Below are 18,465 nucleotides of genomic sequence, written 5' to 3' on the forward strand. Positions count from 1 at the left end.
GCAAATGACTTCTCTCATTTGATCAGTCTAAAGTTTTAGAAACACTTTGAACAGTACACAATGACATAGATAAGATGCAGGGAAAATACACATAATTTCATTAGTTTGATTACCTTGGCAGTTAATGTTAAGCTCTGAAACACATATCTCATTGACTAGCTTTAAGGTCACACCTTCAATTTAACTTTTATCAAGGAATCTTGGATATTGTAACAACTTGAAATTTCCAGTTGGGCAATAATGATTATATTCTGCATGATCTTTACCAGAAAGTAAAATATATTCTATTTTAGTTCCTCAGAATTCACATTTCTTATATTTAATACTAAGAGGGGAATACAGTGAAACACATTCTTGTTTCTGAAAATGTGTTACTTTGGATGACCTAAATTAAAAGCGCTTAAGTGGAATGATACTGGTAGCTATACTTTTATAATAATTACAGGCTTTTGAAACCAAATATTGACCAAAATGAAAGCAAGATGACTTCAGTAAGGAGAAACAAGGTAAAGTACAGCCATGTAGTTAAAAAAAAAAAACAATCAAACGTGTGTTGAAAAACTGAAATTTTGCTGAGCCTTAGAAATAGTTTAGATCATTATGGCTAATAAAACCTATAAACCATATCTGACTTCTAAAAACATTTACCATTTGAGTATTTTTAACTGAAAAAAATTTGTTTCCTTGTAAAGGCTGGATGGGGTAGATGGTAAATTTTATGTACTACAAAAATACTTTTAATCCTAGTTTCCAATGTGTTTAGATTATTGCATGTAGTATTTCCTAAACATTTAGTCACTTTTAAGGTTTTATTTCTTTGTGAGCTATTAGAAACTAAGTTTTTTCTATAATAGTTAAATTGAACTTCAGTTCTGATCATGAAGGTAAAATAATAGGAAACTGGGAGGATACTGACAAAAGGATTGCTAAATCTATTAATAACTCTACTAGTTGATGGTGCATTTCCTAGATTCTCCTTTTCTCCACTTTTTGCCAATGTTTGATTATTTCAAAAGTTTGGCCTTCATACCAGCAAGGGAACCAATGTGGGGTGGAAAGGGAGCTATTCTGATATTTAGGACTTGTGGTTAAAAAATCCAGGGAAAAACTTTAATGACTTTATACAGAGGTGGATATTAAAAAGTTTCTGGGAGATTTCTTGTATACTAGCAGATATTTCCATCCTTTTTAATAGTTTATTTTCAATTTGTCTTCAACAATATTGTGAGATTTGACTGCCTTGTGGTTTGCTGAAAAGTACAGTATTCTGTAATAACCATGTCTACTCTCTAGTAAACATGAAGTTGCTTTCTTTAATGGGTAGCATCTGTTTTCTCCCATTTTTGTGATAAATACTGAAGTGGATGCAGTATTTTGAATAAGTTATTTTTCAACATGAAGGAATAATGTTGAGATTGAGGCCTTTACTGTTAGCCTAGTCTAATATTCAGTGATGAATATGTCTAGTAAGAATTTTCATATATAATTAAGCCTTCAAGTAGGCTTTCTGATATGAAGTACAGATGGGACACTAATTTTTAGATTAATAAATCACTTAATAATTTGCTACAAATGTTAGATGAGTTAAAAGGAAACTTTTTCCTCCCAATTAGGAGTCATATTCTGTACTTGTCCTCAGTTAAGTTTTTCTTCAGGTTTTATATAAGGTCCACAGTCAGGATGGGAGGGTTAGAGCTTGCTAGCAAGGTTGGAAGGCCCAGTGGTTACAATACCTGAGGATGTAAAGTGACTAGCAGTTTGGCAGGTCATTGTGAAATTACATTAAGTTCAAGATCTTTGAACTCCAGTACACATACAATTAAACGAAGTCTCTGAGATGTTTTGGCAGTGCTTTTATTACCAGGGCTAATTCAGTTCTGGAGGCCCTGACTGCTTTTTCAAGTTCCAGAATTTCTTGACTCAAGTTTTCTGCAAGTGAAGGTTTCTTCTGGGCTCCATAGGAGCCCTGATGGGCCTCAGGGATACTGGACAACAGAGGCAACTTCTGCTTTTGTGCAGAGAGCCGTGCTTGGCACTGTCCCCAAGAGATCCTTGGTACATTCAGGGTGAAGAGTGCTGATTTACAGACATTGGAAGGTGATGTATATATCATTTGCTTCTGAGGAAAAGCTCTGTAGGAGGTTTGAGGCAAACTGGAGGAGTCTCCCAAATTGGGTATGTGTATCCAGAGCTATTGCTCAAAAACGTTAAAAAGTTCCTAGTGCAGATACACACTTGCAGAAATCAAAGCTTTTAAAATGCAATATGCAAACTAGAGCATCTCTTCACAAAAAAAATTTTTTTGAAAAACATATCTCCCTTTCATGTAGACACTGGCAACTATTCTTCATCCACTGACTGAAGCTTTCCACATTTCTCTGAAAGGCTTGAGGTCACTATTTTATTGCCTTTGTTTACAATTTCAGAGGGAGAGGGAGGCTCTTCTGTTTCATAATCTTCAAAGGAGCTGAAAGAACAAAAATGAGTTACTGATTTTTTAAAAGTTTTAATGTTTGGGTAGAAGTCTGTATAGTAAACTACACTGAAGATCAGCTAGCAAAAGTACCTGGAGTTGCTAAATGGCAGCTATAAACTGAAACACCCTGGAAGAAACCGTGCCCTGGAACAGGAAACACATTCTCCCTGTTCCTTCAAGCTCAAGTTTATGTTAGAATATGTTGAAATGTGCTGAATCAAGCTTTCCCTAGAGGCTTTGATGGGAATGAAAGCATTATGGATTGAGGGTATGAGGTCTGGAAAGTATGAGCTTTTACATGAATGCTTTCACTGAAATGGCTTTGATGCAGAGTGGGGAACTTTCTCAACTCTTAATTGCTTTATAGCTTCCATGGCTTCTAAGAAATCTGTGTACATAGAGCTGATTAAAGCTTACTCCTGGATTTTGTTTCATTCTTTTGCAGAATTCCACAGCATTTTCCCTCTGTTCACTGCTCTTTTAAAGTTCTATATCCTCCAGACTAACCCTCCTGGCTACTCCAGGCATGGATGACAAAATATTTTATCTCCTGGGAATGATGGGTGCTTCACCTGTGCAGAAATTTCTGGATATATAATTGTTTTGTCAAAAAGGTACCAATACTAGCTTATGACAAAAAAAAAAAAAAAAAAAAAACTAGGTTAGGACTACCCAGTAGGTGGCACTTACTCATTGAGGGTAGAGAAGGTTACATTTTTGTTAAAAGCATATCTGATGTTTGGAAAACTTTGCTCTGAGTACCCGTTGATGATCCTGTCAGAAATCATTTACAACTGTCATTTTGCAAAAACTGTCCATACGTAATTTCTGTTTTCACTCAGCCATCTCCTAGAGGCTGCACTATATGATGAATAAGGAGGCAATAAGAGTAATTTTGCTTTAATGGAATTGAAGCAGGGTTGATGGAAGATCCTTCATTTCTGGGGGGAAACACTCAAAAGAAGAGTTAATTCTACACATGCATCTACTTATTTCCCATCAGACTGAAAGACATTTTCTTCCTCTTTGTGATCTAATTTGCAGTTTGTGAGTGCTCTCTCAATGCAGATCTATGAATGAATTAGAGTTAAGTCTGAGCTGAGACTATTCAATAGTCAATAAATATTTGAGCTGCTGTTGCTAAGCATGAGCCAAATGCTAGGTATACAATGGTGAAAGAGACTGACCAGCCCCTTCCTCATAGAGCTTACAGCCTATTCTAGACCATCTGGAATAGTGGTTAAGTGGTTTAGCTTTAGAGCATGGACTTTGGAGTCAGACTCCAAAGTTGAGTTCTAATCTTAGTTTGGTCACTTAATGCTACTTTGGCCATGTAACTTAACCCCTCTGCCATCAGCTTCCTCAACTAATAGTTCCTATCCCATTATACATGGGCCTTCCTGATAGCTCAGTTTGTGAAGAATCTGCCTGCCATGCAGGAGACCCCGGTTCAATTCCTGTGTTGGGGAGATCTGCTAGAGAAAGGATAGACTGCCCATTCCAGTATTCTTGGGCTTCCCTTGTGGCTTAGCTGGTAAAGAATCAGCCTGCAATGTGGGAGACCTGGGTTTGATCCCTGGATTGGGAAGATCCCCTGGAGAAAGGCATGGCAAGCCACTCCAGTATTCTGGCCTGGAGAATTTCATGGACTGAATAGTCATGGGGTCGCAAGGAGTCAGACATGGCTGAGTGACTTTGACTTCACCCCATTATAAGGGTTGAATAGAGATTAGGTGAGAGAGAAAATACCACATTCTAATGGTGGAGAAGTACTGGGGCTTACTGAAGCAGAATGGTGATACCTAATCCTATACTAGGGGACAGGGTTTTGTGTAATTTTTTTTTTTTTTAAACAAAAGAGTATGTGTGTTTTCCCATTGTAGCCTCATGTAGAAATGGAATTTTTGACTGGATTTGATTCAGCCTGGTAGCTAAATGTATTCCAATGCGTTGTGGGTTGGATGTAGTGGAATGTCACCTGCATTTCTTTTGCACTTTCAAGGCACCAAGAACAGTAATATACATAAAGGCTTTGGAGGAATCTTGGGTCAAGGGAGCTCATTCAGAACCTCATGTCAGTGTGCTGATTAATCTTTTTACCCTAACTCAGTAGTTCTCAGTTGGGGTTGATTCCCCCCACCTTGGGGGTCATTTGGCAATGTCTGGAGACATATTTGTCATTAACTGGGCAGGTCCCATTGGCATCTAGTGGATAGAGACCAGGGATGTTGGTAAACATCCTACAACAGAATCACCCAGCTTAAAATATCAGTGCTGTTGAGAAATCCTGCTCTAACTTGCCCTTGTAGTGTCAGTGCATCCCAGGGTTCTGGACTGAGCTCTTCTCACTTTGTATTTCTCTGAGCAATCAGTCTGTCTTATCGCTTTATCTACACTTGTGGTTTCTAAATGTACATGTCCAACCTCAGCCTCTTTCTAAGCCGAAGACTGCCATGTATCCACCTGTCTAGTATGTGGCTCTTCCCATGTGGTAGAGTATACAAACCGGGACTCATCCTACCTACAACCCTGGTTCTCCCTATTGTAGCAAACAGTACCATGATCTACCTACTCAAAGCCATAAATCTCGTTACTTCAAGCTCCTCTTCCCTCCCCTCTTCAAATCCAGCGACTCTGCTATGACTTCCAATAATACCACATGGATACAGTCTTGGTTCGTCCTCTGCATTGCCACTAATTGAGTAAAGGATGTTACACTTTCTTGCTTGGATTACTGCAATAGTTTTCTAACAGTTGGTCTTCCTGTTTTTGCTCCTATCACATACCCTTTGCTCTTGCCATACCAGACTGTTTACAGTGTCAGAATAGGTCTTGGAACCTAATGCCACAATAGATGTTTTTCAGGGGCCTGCAGTGCTCTTCCTCCTTGGTTAACTTGTGCTCATATTTTAATCTGAGATATCATTTAAAAGGTTCTTGATTTCCAGTGCCTGAGCTTCCACCATCTCTTAGATGTCTGTAATGGCTTCCTTATGTCTCCTTGCCTCTGTTCTTGCACCTCCCCAACCTAGAAGAGTACTACCTTGCTTAACTTTTTTTCAATAGCTCCCCCAGGCCCTGCATGATCTGACCTTTGCTAATCTTTCCAGCTATGATTCCCTCTGTTTCTCACTATACTCCAGCTATACTGGCTTTTTAAAATGTCCTCAGCACCATTTCCTGCCTCAGAGCCATTGCACACATTTACCCCTCTGCCTAGAATATTTCTCCTCCCTGCTTTTTGCATAACTTTGCTTCTCAATTTTTAGGTTCTCATCACCTTAGAAAATTCTTCCCTCAGCTCCCTAAGTTGCAAGCCTCTCTTTATTACTGGTCTACCCTGTTTATTTTTCATAATTATATAAAGGTGTCATGCCCACTCAAATGTGAAATGTCCATTTAGTAACACACTAATTTCCTTGGGTTATAGTATAGTGACTGACACTAGCTGCTTAAAATGTGCTGTTGAATGAAAAATAATGTCTTAGTGCCCTTTAAAATAATGTGTTGAGTTGTTGAGGAAGGCTGGAGTTAGTAAAATGGTGAGGGTTCAGAAGTCATCTTGAAGTCACCAGTCTTTATCTTGCTCTCCAGGAATTCTGAGGGAGAAAGAATGTTTACTGATTGTCTTCTAAATGACCGCTTCCAGGCTTACTTGCAGGTCACTGGAATTCTCTCAGCTCAAATGAAATTATTTTATGATGTATTCCCTGTTCATTTAATTGGCCATTTTAAATTGAGTAGAGGGGTCTGAGGATTAAAGAACTCATAGGGTTCACAAACAGTTCACAAAGAAACCCTAGGTATCAAATTGAGCACAGATTCTTTAATTGAGTAGTAACAGTATTGTTAGCATAAGGGAAAATAATGGTTCATGTATTTTTTTTTTAACTTTATTTTGTATTGGGGTGTAGCCGATTATTGATGCTTTTGAATTGTGTTGGAGAAGACTTTTGAGTCCCTTGGACTGCAAGGAGATCAAACCAGTCAATCCTAAAGGAAATCAGTCCTGAATATCCACTGGAAGAACTGATGCTGAAACTGAAACTCCAATACTTTGGCCGCCTGATGCGAAGAACTGACTCATTTGAAAAGACCCTGATGCTGGGAAAGATTGAAGGTGGGAGGAGAAGGGGATGACAGAGGATAAGATGGTTGGATGGCATCACTGACTCGATGGACATGAGTTTGAGTAAGCTCCAGGAATTGGTGATGGACAGGGAAGCCTGGTGTGCTGCAGTCCATGGGGTCTTAAAGAGTCGCACATGACAGAGAAACTGAACTGATAGCTGATTAACAATGTTGTGACAGTTTCAGGTAAACACAGGAGGAACTCAGCTATACATATGTGTGTATCTATTCTCCCCCCAGACCCCCTCATCCATGATGCCACATAACACTGAGCAGACTTCTGTGTACAACAGGACCTTGTTGGTTATACATTTTAAACATGGTGTTTACAGGTTCATGTATTTTTGCTAGCAGTATGGTAGCCTTTAGAAACCCGTGTCCTTACGTTTTCCCTTTTAGAAACTTGTGTTCCTAAGTAAGTTTCCCATTTCAGATGAGCAATTTCTGGGCAAATGTATTAAGGCTAGTTCTTCAGATTCCTGGGATGGAAGTATAATAAGCTGGAATGAACAGAAATAATGACTGGCACATATGTGGTCTGACAAAGGATTTGTATGCAATTTTAGGATGTTGTCTGGGAGGTATGGTTTGATTCCAGTTTGGGGATTCTGACTTTATAGGGGCAAAAGGATAGAATATTCAATTCAGGGCTTGTCTGAGGAAATCTAAGATACATGGTAGCTATAAGCATAGAATAAAATGTTAACTCTTTGTCAGGTATTTATATCAATACTATGTGGCAGGTGTTTATAGTCCTCTTAATTTGAAGTCTATATTGCTGTAGAAATAGGAGTAGATGAATTTTACCCTTATACTTTTAAGAACAGATATCCTAAGATATCCCTGGTGGCTCAGACGGTAAAGCATCTGCCTGCAGTGTGGGAGACTCGGGTTTGATCCCTGGGTTGGGAAGATCCCCTGGAGAAGGGAACGGCTACCCACTCCAGTATTCTTGCCTGGAGAATCCCATGGACAGAGGAGCTTGATAGGCTATAGTCCATGGGGTCGCAAAGAGTCGGACACAACTGAGCGACTTCACTCACTCATCCTAAGCCATTTACATAAAATGAATTACTGGAAATACTTTAGAAGTTGGATATTTGGTTCAAAGAATTTCCTTATTGACCCATTCAATCACTAGAAAATCTTTTGCTTCAAATTTGTTAAAATTTCCTAATACGTACCATTTACTTTTCTACCTTAGAAAGTTGATTGATCCTATTTATTTTTTGATGGCTGAGGATCTCTTGCAGTTCCAGGTCATGAGCCATCAGTAATTCTTATTTTGGCTGTAGATATTATAAAAATTTTGGGTTAAATATATTCTAATTTTGAACAAAGGAAGGGACAGAGTTCAATTCATTTTTATTACCAGCCACAGTGCCTGGCATAAATTATATACCAGTGCATATCTACTGAAATAAATTAAAATTTATTTAATTTAAAAATTCTCTGGTCTTCTGACTTTCTACAGTGTTATTTTCCAGTGCCAACTGAACTAAATGTACATCTCATATAAATAGTAATTCAATATATGTTTATATTTAACGTAAAGGAGAAATTTACCTTTAAAAACATCCAGTGGAAAATAATTCTAAATTATCTAAATGTCTGAAGGTAGGGAATATGGATGTGTTATTGCTTGAGAGAATACTCTGAAGCATTGAAAGTCATGTTTTTGAACACACTAGTAACATTAAGCATCAAAAAGAAATACACCGAAGTATACATAATGGTTATCTCTGGATGACTGAACTGAGGATGATTTTAATCTTTTTATATTTTTCAATTTTTCTTCAGCAAAGCCTTTCTCTACTAATCAGATAAAGACTCAGAAAATTGTGTTTAATCTAGGTTAATCAAATGTAAAGCTGTTGGTGAAACACCAGAATATCCTATAAGAATGTATTTTTAAGATAATGTAAAAGACTCTTAATTAAAAACCTGAAGTAATCAAGTTTTTGTCAGATTGGTAGAGAAGTTTGTTTCTAATTATTACAGGCCCCAGTTTCTCAAGATAGCAACATGGAGGACCCTTTAGCCTACTTTTCACAATTCTGGTGGCATTTTAAACTTTATTGCAAAAACCGTAAGAAAGTTAATTATAAATTAATTGGGTGTCATAACTTGTTATCTTCATGTGTGTGACATGTTTAATTGACCAGAGGTATGTAACTGTTACCCTGTTTCTGGCTTCCCCTATGGCCTTGGCTGAATTTATACAAATGCTGCTGTATGCTGTTATGCTGTGTGCTAGATGGGGTAATTCACAGTGTTTGCAAATTCATACCTAAGGAGACCCTTGGCCCTCCTTCACCTCACTAAAATATGGGGTCATACTGCATTTCTTATTTTTTTCATTACTAGGTTGCTTACTGAAGGTATTACCCAAGCAACAGCCTTGAGTCAGGGGGTACAGGCACTTGGCCCAGAGGTGGCCTGTGATGTGAAATGATAAAGCAGATAGAGAATTTCAAGTTGTTTCTGGAAGGTCAAGTTGTCTAGGCTTCTGCAGTTACCTCGTAGTGAAGATGGCTGCCAGATTAGTGCTACCTTCTGTGCCACTCAGTAAACATTTGCTGAGGCTCGCCTACTTCCCAAAGAGTTTGCCCAGTGCTGGGGCTACAGGATGAATGAAACAGGTGCTCTGCCTTAAAGGAGCCTGTCTTCCAGTGGAAACACAAACAGGTCCATTTCCCCCAGCATTTATATGCCAGATACTGTTAGAAATCTCTAATTCTCATGCAACAGATGTTTACTGTGTGTCAACTGTGTGCCATGTTCTGGGAATGAAGGGGAAAGAGGCAGACAGTGGAATGTAGTGTACTGCTGCTGCTAAGTCGCTTCAGTCGTGTCCGACTCAGTGTGACCCCATAGATGGGGGCCCACCAGGCTCCCCCGTCCCTGGGATTCTCCAGGCAAGAACACTGGAGTGGGTTGCCACTTCCTTCTCCATGCTAATGTACTACCTGACGAAATTCTAGTTCAGAGAGGTTATGTAATGTGGCCACAATCACAGAAGTGGTAATAATAATTATTGTTTAGTCGCTCAGTCGTGTTGGACTCTTTTAAGACCCCATGGACTGTAGCCTGCCAGGCTCCTATGTCCATGGGGTTTTCCAGGCAAGAATACTGGAGTGGTTGCCATTTCCTTCTCCAGGGGATCTTCCCCACCCAGGGATGGAACCCGTGTCTCCTGCACTGCAGACATTCTTTACTGTGGAGCCACTGGTGAAATCATGGTACTAATAATAGCCATTGTTTATTGATTACACGTTTCCCCAGTGGTTAAGAATCTGCCTGCAATGCTGGAGACTTGCAGGAGATGTCGATTTGATCCCTGGGAGTAGAAGATACCCTGAGAAATCCCATAGACAGAGAAGCCTGGTGAGCTACTATCCATGGGGTTGCAAACAAGAGGGACATAACTGAGACTAAATAACAACAACAACAAAATTGATTACACAGGCACTGTGCCTAAGAACATAATGTATTATGTATGTTGTCTTACTTAAAACAGTCTGGTGTGGCTGGTGGTATCCTCATTGTATAGGGAATGCTGAGGCTTAGATGACTAGTAAGTGACAGCAAGGATTTGAACTTAACTACATTTGTCTAACTCCAAATTCTGTGGTTTTAAGCATGATGTTATATTGTATAATATCTCTTCCTTTTCAGGGAGTAGTAGTAATAGCTACTCTTTGTCAGGTATTTATATCAATACTATGTGGCAGGTGTTTATAGAAATAAATTATCTTTGATTCTCACAATCACCTTGGAAGGTAGTTGAAACTGAGCCACAGGGAGTCAGATAACCTGCCCAGCTGGTGAGTAAGAAGGCAGAATCCCGATCTGTCTGGCTCTTTCCACGGTACTACCATTCTTCCTCCCTTTCTAATAGTTGATTCTGGTAATTTCTGTTTGACGAACTCACCCTGACTTATTTGTAATTCCTTTTGAGATGAAGCCCAACATACTCTTGGAATTCTGGATCTGGCCTGCTTTTGAACTATGTCAGTCAGTTATTAACAAGAGTAAACAGGCCTTGTGGTGCCAATTCCAGTGCTCACTCTACAGGCTGCGGCTGTTAAGGCTTCTCTCCCCCTGAGACCTCATCACCCACATGGGCTCTGTGCAGGCCTTATCTTATCTCCCATAACATGAGAAGGGGGGTGTCTAGCAGAAGCCTCTCACATGCACCGGTCGAATTTCACTACAGCTGGTCTCTGCATCTCCTCTCGTGACCCCTCCTCACCTGTGTTTCTGTCTGCATCCCTTTTCCTCCTCTGTCTCCCCTCCACGCATACACTGGGACCTTCTTTGAGCATCCCACAGCTCAAAAAAATTTTTTACTTGACACATAATAATTCTCTTTAGCTGCCATCATTTTCTTGTCTCTTTAGACTAATAAACTTCTAAGTGTTTAGATCTGCTATCTCTTTTCTCCTTCCTCTAAAGCAGGTTACAAAACAGTACGTTATATCAAATTCCATTTTTGTAAAATTACTTATCTATTAATATTTGCAAAGAAGTATCTAGAAGCATACTCCTGAATGATGTCAGGCTATCTCTGGGTGGTCGATTTTAGGTGAAGATTTTTATCTTTATTTCTACTCTTCTGTAGTCAATACATATTACCTACGTAAGCAGATAAAGGAGAAAAATACTTTTCCTATTTATTAAAATAGTACATGTTCATTATATAAACATTATAAATTATAAAACAATAAAAAGCCAAATTACTTGCAATTCTACAGCTCAGAGTTAATCACTGTTAATATTTTGGAGTCTTACCATTTAGCTCATGTATATATAGATATACATTTGTAATACTGGGATTATATCACAATTTTGTAAACTTGATTTCTCCGTGTTAGGTTTTTGTGCAACATGTAGTTTAGATGTCTGTGTAATATGACATAGATATTAATACCATGACTTATTTAACTATTATTGTACATTTGTGTTGTTTGGAATTTTTAAATTTTACAATCTAGTTAGAAGAGTTCTATCTAAACTTTTGATGATTTACAGTAGATACCCAGGATTGGGAGTTAAAGGGTATGAATTCAGGCTTTTGCAGCATGCTGTCAGATTGATTTCCAGGGAGGTTGGGCCAATTTGCTTCCACCAGCAATATCTGTTAACTACAGTGTGCTGCCTCTGTGAGAGAGCAGTAACGACACTCTCATTGCATCTGCCTGTTTCTCCTGCTAAGGCAGGGGTCCTGTGTTCATCAATATCCAATAATGCTTAGTGTATAGAAGGGATGCAAACATTGAATTAATATTGTCTTTCAAAAAATTCTTGCCAGTTAATCTCAACTTTTTTCGGTGCTTGCTTTTTACACAGATTTTCAGTTTAATTTACACATCACAGAATTCACTCAATCTTAAGTGGAACTCACTGCAGTATTCTTGCCTGGAGAATCCCATGGACAGAGAAGCCTGGCAGGCTACAGTCCATGGGGTCGCAAAAAGCTGGACACGACTGCAGTGACTGAGGACACACAGTAAATTTTTCCAATGGTGCAATCATTACCACAATTTACATTTAGAATACTTCCATCTCTTCATCTGCCCCTCCTCTCCCTGTGCTTGTTTGCATTCATTTTCTACTTTTTCCTGGAACCTAGGCAACCACTGATCTGTTTCATGGCTCTATAATTTTGCCTTTTCCAGAAATTTCATATAATGGAATTATGTAGTCTTTGGTGTCTGGCTTCTTTCATGTAAAATGGTATTTTTATGAATTCATCTCTGTTGCTGCATGTATTAATAGTTCTTTTGTTTACTGAGATATAACTGACAGAATAAATTGCTTATATGTAAAGTGTATGATTAATAAGCTCTGACTTTTATATACACCTATAAAACCTCATATTGAGATCATGAAAATATCCATCCCTCCCATGAAAGTTTCCTCCTGCCCCTTTATAATTACTTTTGCCTTACCAAGGTAACCACTGATTTGTCATTACAGATTAGAATGCATTTTCTAGAATTTTTCATAAATGGAATCATACAAGATTGGAATATATTATTGTCTAGCTTTTTCCACTTCACTTGCAATTCATCCATGTTGTGTTAGTCAATAGTTCTTTCTTTCTATTGCTGAAGAGCATTCCATTATATGGATATACTGTATTTTGCTTATTAATTTACCAGTTTAGTGGATATCTGGATTATTTTCAGTTTGGGGCTACTATGAATAGTGCGGCTATAAACATTCATGTAAAAGTCTGGGTGAACATTTTTCTTGGGTAGATTCCTAGGAGCGGAATTGCTGATTCATATGACAAATGCTGGTTTAACTTTTTAAGAAATTGCCAAACATTTCCAAAGAAGCTACATAATTTTACTTATACATCAATCCAATATATGAGGGTTCCAGCTTCTTCACATCATTGCCAACTGGTGGTTTCAGTTGTTCTAGTGGCTGTGTATGTATCTCATTGTGGTTTTAATTTACATTTTCCTAATGACTAGTGATATAGAGCATCTTTTCATGTATCTATTTGCTGTTGGAACCTCTAATTTAGTTATTGTTTAACCAAATTTTTGTCTATTTAAAAAATTAGGTTGCCTTTTTTATTAGTGAGTTGTAAGTTCTTTATATATATTCTGGATGGAGTCCTTAACAGGATGTTTTGGAAATATTTCCCCCCAGTGTGTCTTTTTCATTTTCTTAATGGTGTCTTTGAAGAGTAATACTTTTTAATTTTGAAAGAAGTCCAATATATCAATATTGTATTGCTCTTGCATAACTCAGGGTCACAAAGATTTTCTCCTTTTATTCTAAAAACTTTAGGATTTCAACTCTTACATTTATTGAGATTATTATTATTATTTTGGCTGTACTATGCAGCTCGAAGGATCTCAGTACTTTGACCAAGGATTGAACCTAGGCCATGGCAGTGAAAGCATCAAATCCTAACCATTAGACAACCAGGGAACTTGAGATACTTATTTTTGTATATGGTGTGAGATGTGGAATGAGGTTTTCTTTTTCTTTTTTTTTTTGCAGAAGGACGTCCAATTATTTCAGGTTCATTTCTGAAAAGACTACCCTTTCTCTGGTTGAAAATTAATTGGTTGTATGAGCATCTACTTCTAGAGTGTTTCATTGGTTGTGTATACTTAACAATTCTGGGACTTCCCTCATGGCTTACATGGTAAAAAAAACTGCCTGCAATGCAAGAGACCAAGGTTTGATCCCTGGGTTGGGAAGATCCCCTGGAGAAGGGAATGGCTATAGACTCCAGTATTCTTGCCTGGAGAATTCCATAGAGGAGCCTGGTGGGCTACAGTCTGTGGAGGTTACAAAGAATTGAACGTGACTGAGAGACTAACACACACAGACTTATCAATTCTACAGTGCCTTGATGGTTGGTTGTTTTCTAATAAGTTTTGAAATCAGGTAGCCTAAGTCCTTCAACTTTGTTCTTTTAAAAAAGTGTTTGGCTATTCTAGGTATTTTGCATTTCCATATAAATTTTAGGATCAGTTTGCCAGTTTTAACGAAAGCCTGTAGGGATTTTGATAGGGAGTGGGTTAAATCTTTAGATCAATTTGGGGAGAACTGACATTTTAAAAATACTGAGCTTTCTATTATTATAATATTATTTGGATCTTCCTTAATTTTTCTCAACACTACTTTGCAGTTTTCAGTGTGCAAGTGTGTTCTTTTGTTATATTTGTGTGTTCTTTTGTTACATTTATTATACATATATAAAAGTATGTTCTTTTGTTATATTTATTCCTAAGTATTTTTCTTTTTGATGCTGTTATGAATAATTATTTTTATTTGAACTTCTCTATTTGATTGTTCATTACTAGTACATGGAAATACAACTGACTTTTATATTCTGAAGAAAAATCAAAGTGTTAGTTGCTCAGTCATGTCCGACTCTTTGCGACCTCATGGACTGTAGCCCACCAGGCTCCTCTGTCCATGGAATTCTCCAGGCAAGAATACTGGGATTGGTTGCCATTCCCTTCTCAGGTTATCTTCCTGACCCAGGGATCGAACCCATGTCTCCCACATTTCAGGCAAATTCTTTACCATCTGAGCCACCAGGGAAGCTGAGACCTTGCTAACGAATTTATTAGTTCTGGTAGCTTTTATGCAGATTTCTTCATATTTTCTACTTAAAGTATATATAACCTAGGGATAGATTACTTCTTTCTTTCCAGTCTGAATACTTTTAATATTTTTTTTTCCTTGTCTTAATGCACAGGATAAGACCCTCAGTTACAATGTTTATTAGAAATGGAGGAATAGAAGCGTGTTTGCCTTGCTCTGGATCTAAATGGGAAGGCATTCAGGTTTTCACCATTAAGTATAATGTAAATAATGTAATTATAGATGTTTTCTATCAGGTTAAGAAAGTTCCTTTCTATCCTTACTTGGGTAAGAGAGATTTTGAATGGATGTTGGATTTTGTCAAATGGCTTTTTTGTGTCTATGGGAATGATCATGTGCTTTTTGTCCTGTGTTGTATTAATATGGTTTATTATATTAGTAGATTTTCAGATGTTAAGATGGCCTTCCATTCCTGGGGTAAACCTACTTATAGTGTATAACCTTTTTTATATGTTGCTGGATTTGATATTTTTAATATTTTGTAAAAAGTTTTATATTGATTTCATAAGGGGCATTGGTATCTTTGTCTGGCTTTGGTATCAGGGTAATACCAGCTTTCTAAAATTAGTTTTGAAGTGTTCCTTCCTACTATTATTTTCTGAAAATATTAATGAAAGATTGGTATTATTTTTTTCCCTTAAATATATGACAGAAATTGCCACTGGAACTATTTGGACCTAGACTTTTCTTTTGGGGAGAACTTAATAACTTATTTAGTGTCTTGATAAGGCCTATCCTGATTTTCCGTTTCTTCTTGAGCTGTGTTCTTTTTTTTAATAGATATAATTAAATTTGAGTTGATTTTGGTAATTTGAGTTTTTAGATGATTTTGTCCCATGTCATTTAAGATGTGAAACTTACTGAGATAAAGCTGTTCATAATACTCCTTTCTAAGTATGTTCTATAGTATCTGTAGTGATGTTTCCTCCTTTATCCTGACTTTAATTTATTCCTTTCTCTCTTTTTCTAAAGTTTTCTTTCTATTTTAAAATATTTTCAAAGAACCAACTTTTGATTTCATGAATTCTTTCATACTATTTTCCTATTTTCTATTTCATGGATTTCTATTCTGATCTTTTTTATATCCTTCTTCCTACTTATATTGGGTCTGACTGGTTCTTACTTGCTAGCTTAAGATGGAAGCTTATCTTACAGATGTTAGAACTTTCTGGGTCATAAATATTCCTCTAAGCACTGCTTTAATTGCACCCCACACATGGATTTTCATATCATCTTTTATTTTCATTTGTTTCAAGACAACATCAAATTTCCCTGCAGGGTCTCCTTTGACCCATGTGTCTTTAGAAATGTGTTATTTAATCTCTAAACATTTTGGGGTTCCTAGATTTCCTTCTGTTATTAATCTGTAATTTTATCCTATTATGATCAGACTACATACTTTATTTGAATTTACTGAATCTTTTTTTTCACCTAATATATGGTCTTTCCTGAAGAAGTTCCATGTGCATTTGAGAAAAATGTATATTTTGCTATTGTTTTGTAGAGTATATATGCTGGTTAGATCAAATACAGTGACTGTGTTGTTCAGGTCTTCTGTGTCTTTAGTGATTGTCTGTACTAGCATCAACTACTGTAAGAGAAGTCGAAATCTTCAACTATTAATTGTTGAATTGTTTGACAATTTTTGTTTTATGTATTTTGAGGCTGTTGTTAGGTAAAAATAACATTTAAAATAGTTATATCTGGCTACTACATTTTACCTGTTGGTGAAGTAGGAATATTCATTGTTATTTCCTGGTGAAATTTCTCTTTTGATGTTTTAGAACTGGTTAATAGTCATGTTCTTAACTATTGATTTTGAAGATTCCAATAATGAAAGAATATTGATCATATGATTCAACCCTATGCCTTTTGATTGTGATACAGAATTTGTCACTTCTAAAATATACTCATATCTATAAATAATTCCCTTCTAAATTTCTCCCATCATATTTTTGCTTTTAAAGTCTTTATTTACATGCAGGTATTAGCTTAATATCTACTTTTTTCAGTCTGCAGAGAGTCAACATTTTACTGACTAGACTTCTTGATACAGTATCATATACTATATTGGTTTGCATAAATCTTCAGTTTTGGCATGGATCCTATAAGGAGTTTAATTACTATAGCTTTGGATTATGCATCCCCTGTGCCCTACCATACCTTTGATTCTTTTCAGAACTCACTTCAGTGCTTTTGTATTTATTGTTCAATATGAGTTTCAGAATTAGTTGATCAAGTTCTATAACATATCTGGGGGGATTATATACAATTTTAACATGGAGAATGATCTTTGTAATTTTTAGTGAAATTTTATATTTTCATCATATATATTTTCATTTTTTTTGTTGCTATCACAAATAGGATTTTCTCCCTTTTATATTTTTAGCTAGTTATTTCTGGGGTATGGGATTAATACTCTTTACCCATTAAGGAGGTGTTCTTTTTAAGTTTGGTTAGTTTCATTTTTTCCAAATTAGAAAATATATTTTATCACATGCCTTCAAAGAATCAGTCTATATTTTCTTTTCTTTCTCCTTTAGTCTGTTAATGACAGATTTTGTAAAGTTGAACCACTTGCAATCTTGGGATAAAATCAACTTACTTATGATGTATTATTTTATATATGTTCGTAGATTTGACAAGTTAATCTGTATTTCAGTTTTAATATCTGTAAAATAGGAGTAAAGCATCTACAAGATATGAGTTTTGTGATTAAAATGAATTAAAATATTCAGAATAGTGCTTGGCACAGTATGCTTTCTGGTTGTGTATGTATAAATTAATAGATTTATTTTTTGTTTGAAATACAGTTGTTTAACTTCTTTTCATGTACTTTATTTGGGTCTATTTTGTCATCCTTTTTCATGCCTATTGAGATGACAGCCTAATTTATTTCTTTCTACAGATTACAACTTTTCCCATGTTTATATCCCACATTTTAATAAATATAATGCTTTTATTGCCTGGTTCTAAAAAAACCTGTAATTGGTTTTTTGATCTTCTCTGTAGCTTAACGGTTATTTTAAGATATATTTAATTTTTCAAAATGTTTTCTTTAACTTTCCAGATATGTGCGTTTTTGTTGTTGCTAATTTCGTAAGTAACAAATGTGGCCTATATGTTAGTAGTTTTTAAAAATGTGATATCCTTCATGCCTTAATAAATAGGCACTGTATTGTGATGGTTCCATATTTGTTGGGTACCAAATCTATTTTTGAGTACCTCTATCATGGGGTTGCAAAGAGTCGGACACGACTGAGCGACCGCACTGAACTGAACTGATGAATGTTTACTAATTCTATATTATGAATTTTTTGTCCTATTTGATTTGTTGGGTTTTATATGACTATAGGATTGTCAGTTTTTCTTTTGTATTTCTATCAGATTTGCTTTTTGTATCGCATAAAGTTGGTGACTTATTTTCACGGCCAACTGCTGAAATACTGATGTTCCTTTTAAAGCTTTCAATTCTGTTTGTCTCATAAACATTACTATACCTGATTTCCTCTTATTTACTACTTATTTGACTGTTGCCTCTATGTTAGGTATGAATCTAAAGAATAGTGTACAGTTGGATTTTTAATCCCTTCTGAGTTTTGTGATTCATACTATATCTGGACTTATTTTGTCTATTTGTTTTGTACTGTCTTTGTCTTTCTGTCTCCTTTTTACTGTAGTGAACATCTGCTATTCCTTTACTAGCACGGCGT

The 18,465-nt window shown here is 36.5% G+C and overlaps 1 protein-coding gene across 2 annotated transcripts in view; it reads right to left on the reverse strand.

Moving 5' to 3' along the window:
• Positions 1-1,587: 1,587 nt before the first annotated feature.
• PPP2R3A (protein phosphatase 2 regulatory subunit B''alpha) overlaps positions 1,588-18,465 on the reverse strand; it is a 181,931-nt gene continuing 165,053 nt past the window's right edge. For both annotated transcript variants that reach the window (XM_068971755.1, XM_068971762.1), the window contains exon 13: positions 1,588-2,467. In XM_068971755.1, coding sequence (XP_068827856.1) covers positions 2,341-2,467 — 127 coding nt within the window. In that variant the 3' untranslated portion in view covers positions 1,588-2,340. The remainder of the gene's footprint in view (positions 2,468-18,465) is intronic.

The sequence above is a fragment of the Capricornis sumatraensis genome, chromosome 1, assembly GCF_032405125.1.
Source record: "Capricornis sumatraensis isolate serow.1 chromosome 1, serow.2, whole genome shotgun sequence".
NCBI classification, from domain to species: Eukaryota; Metazoa; Chordata; class Mammalia; order Artiodactyla; family Bovidae; genus Capricornis; species Capricornis sumatraensis.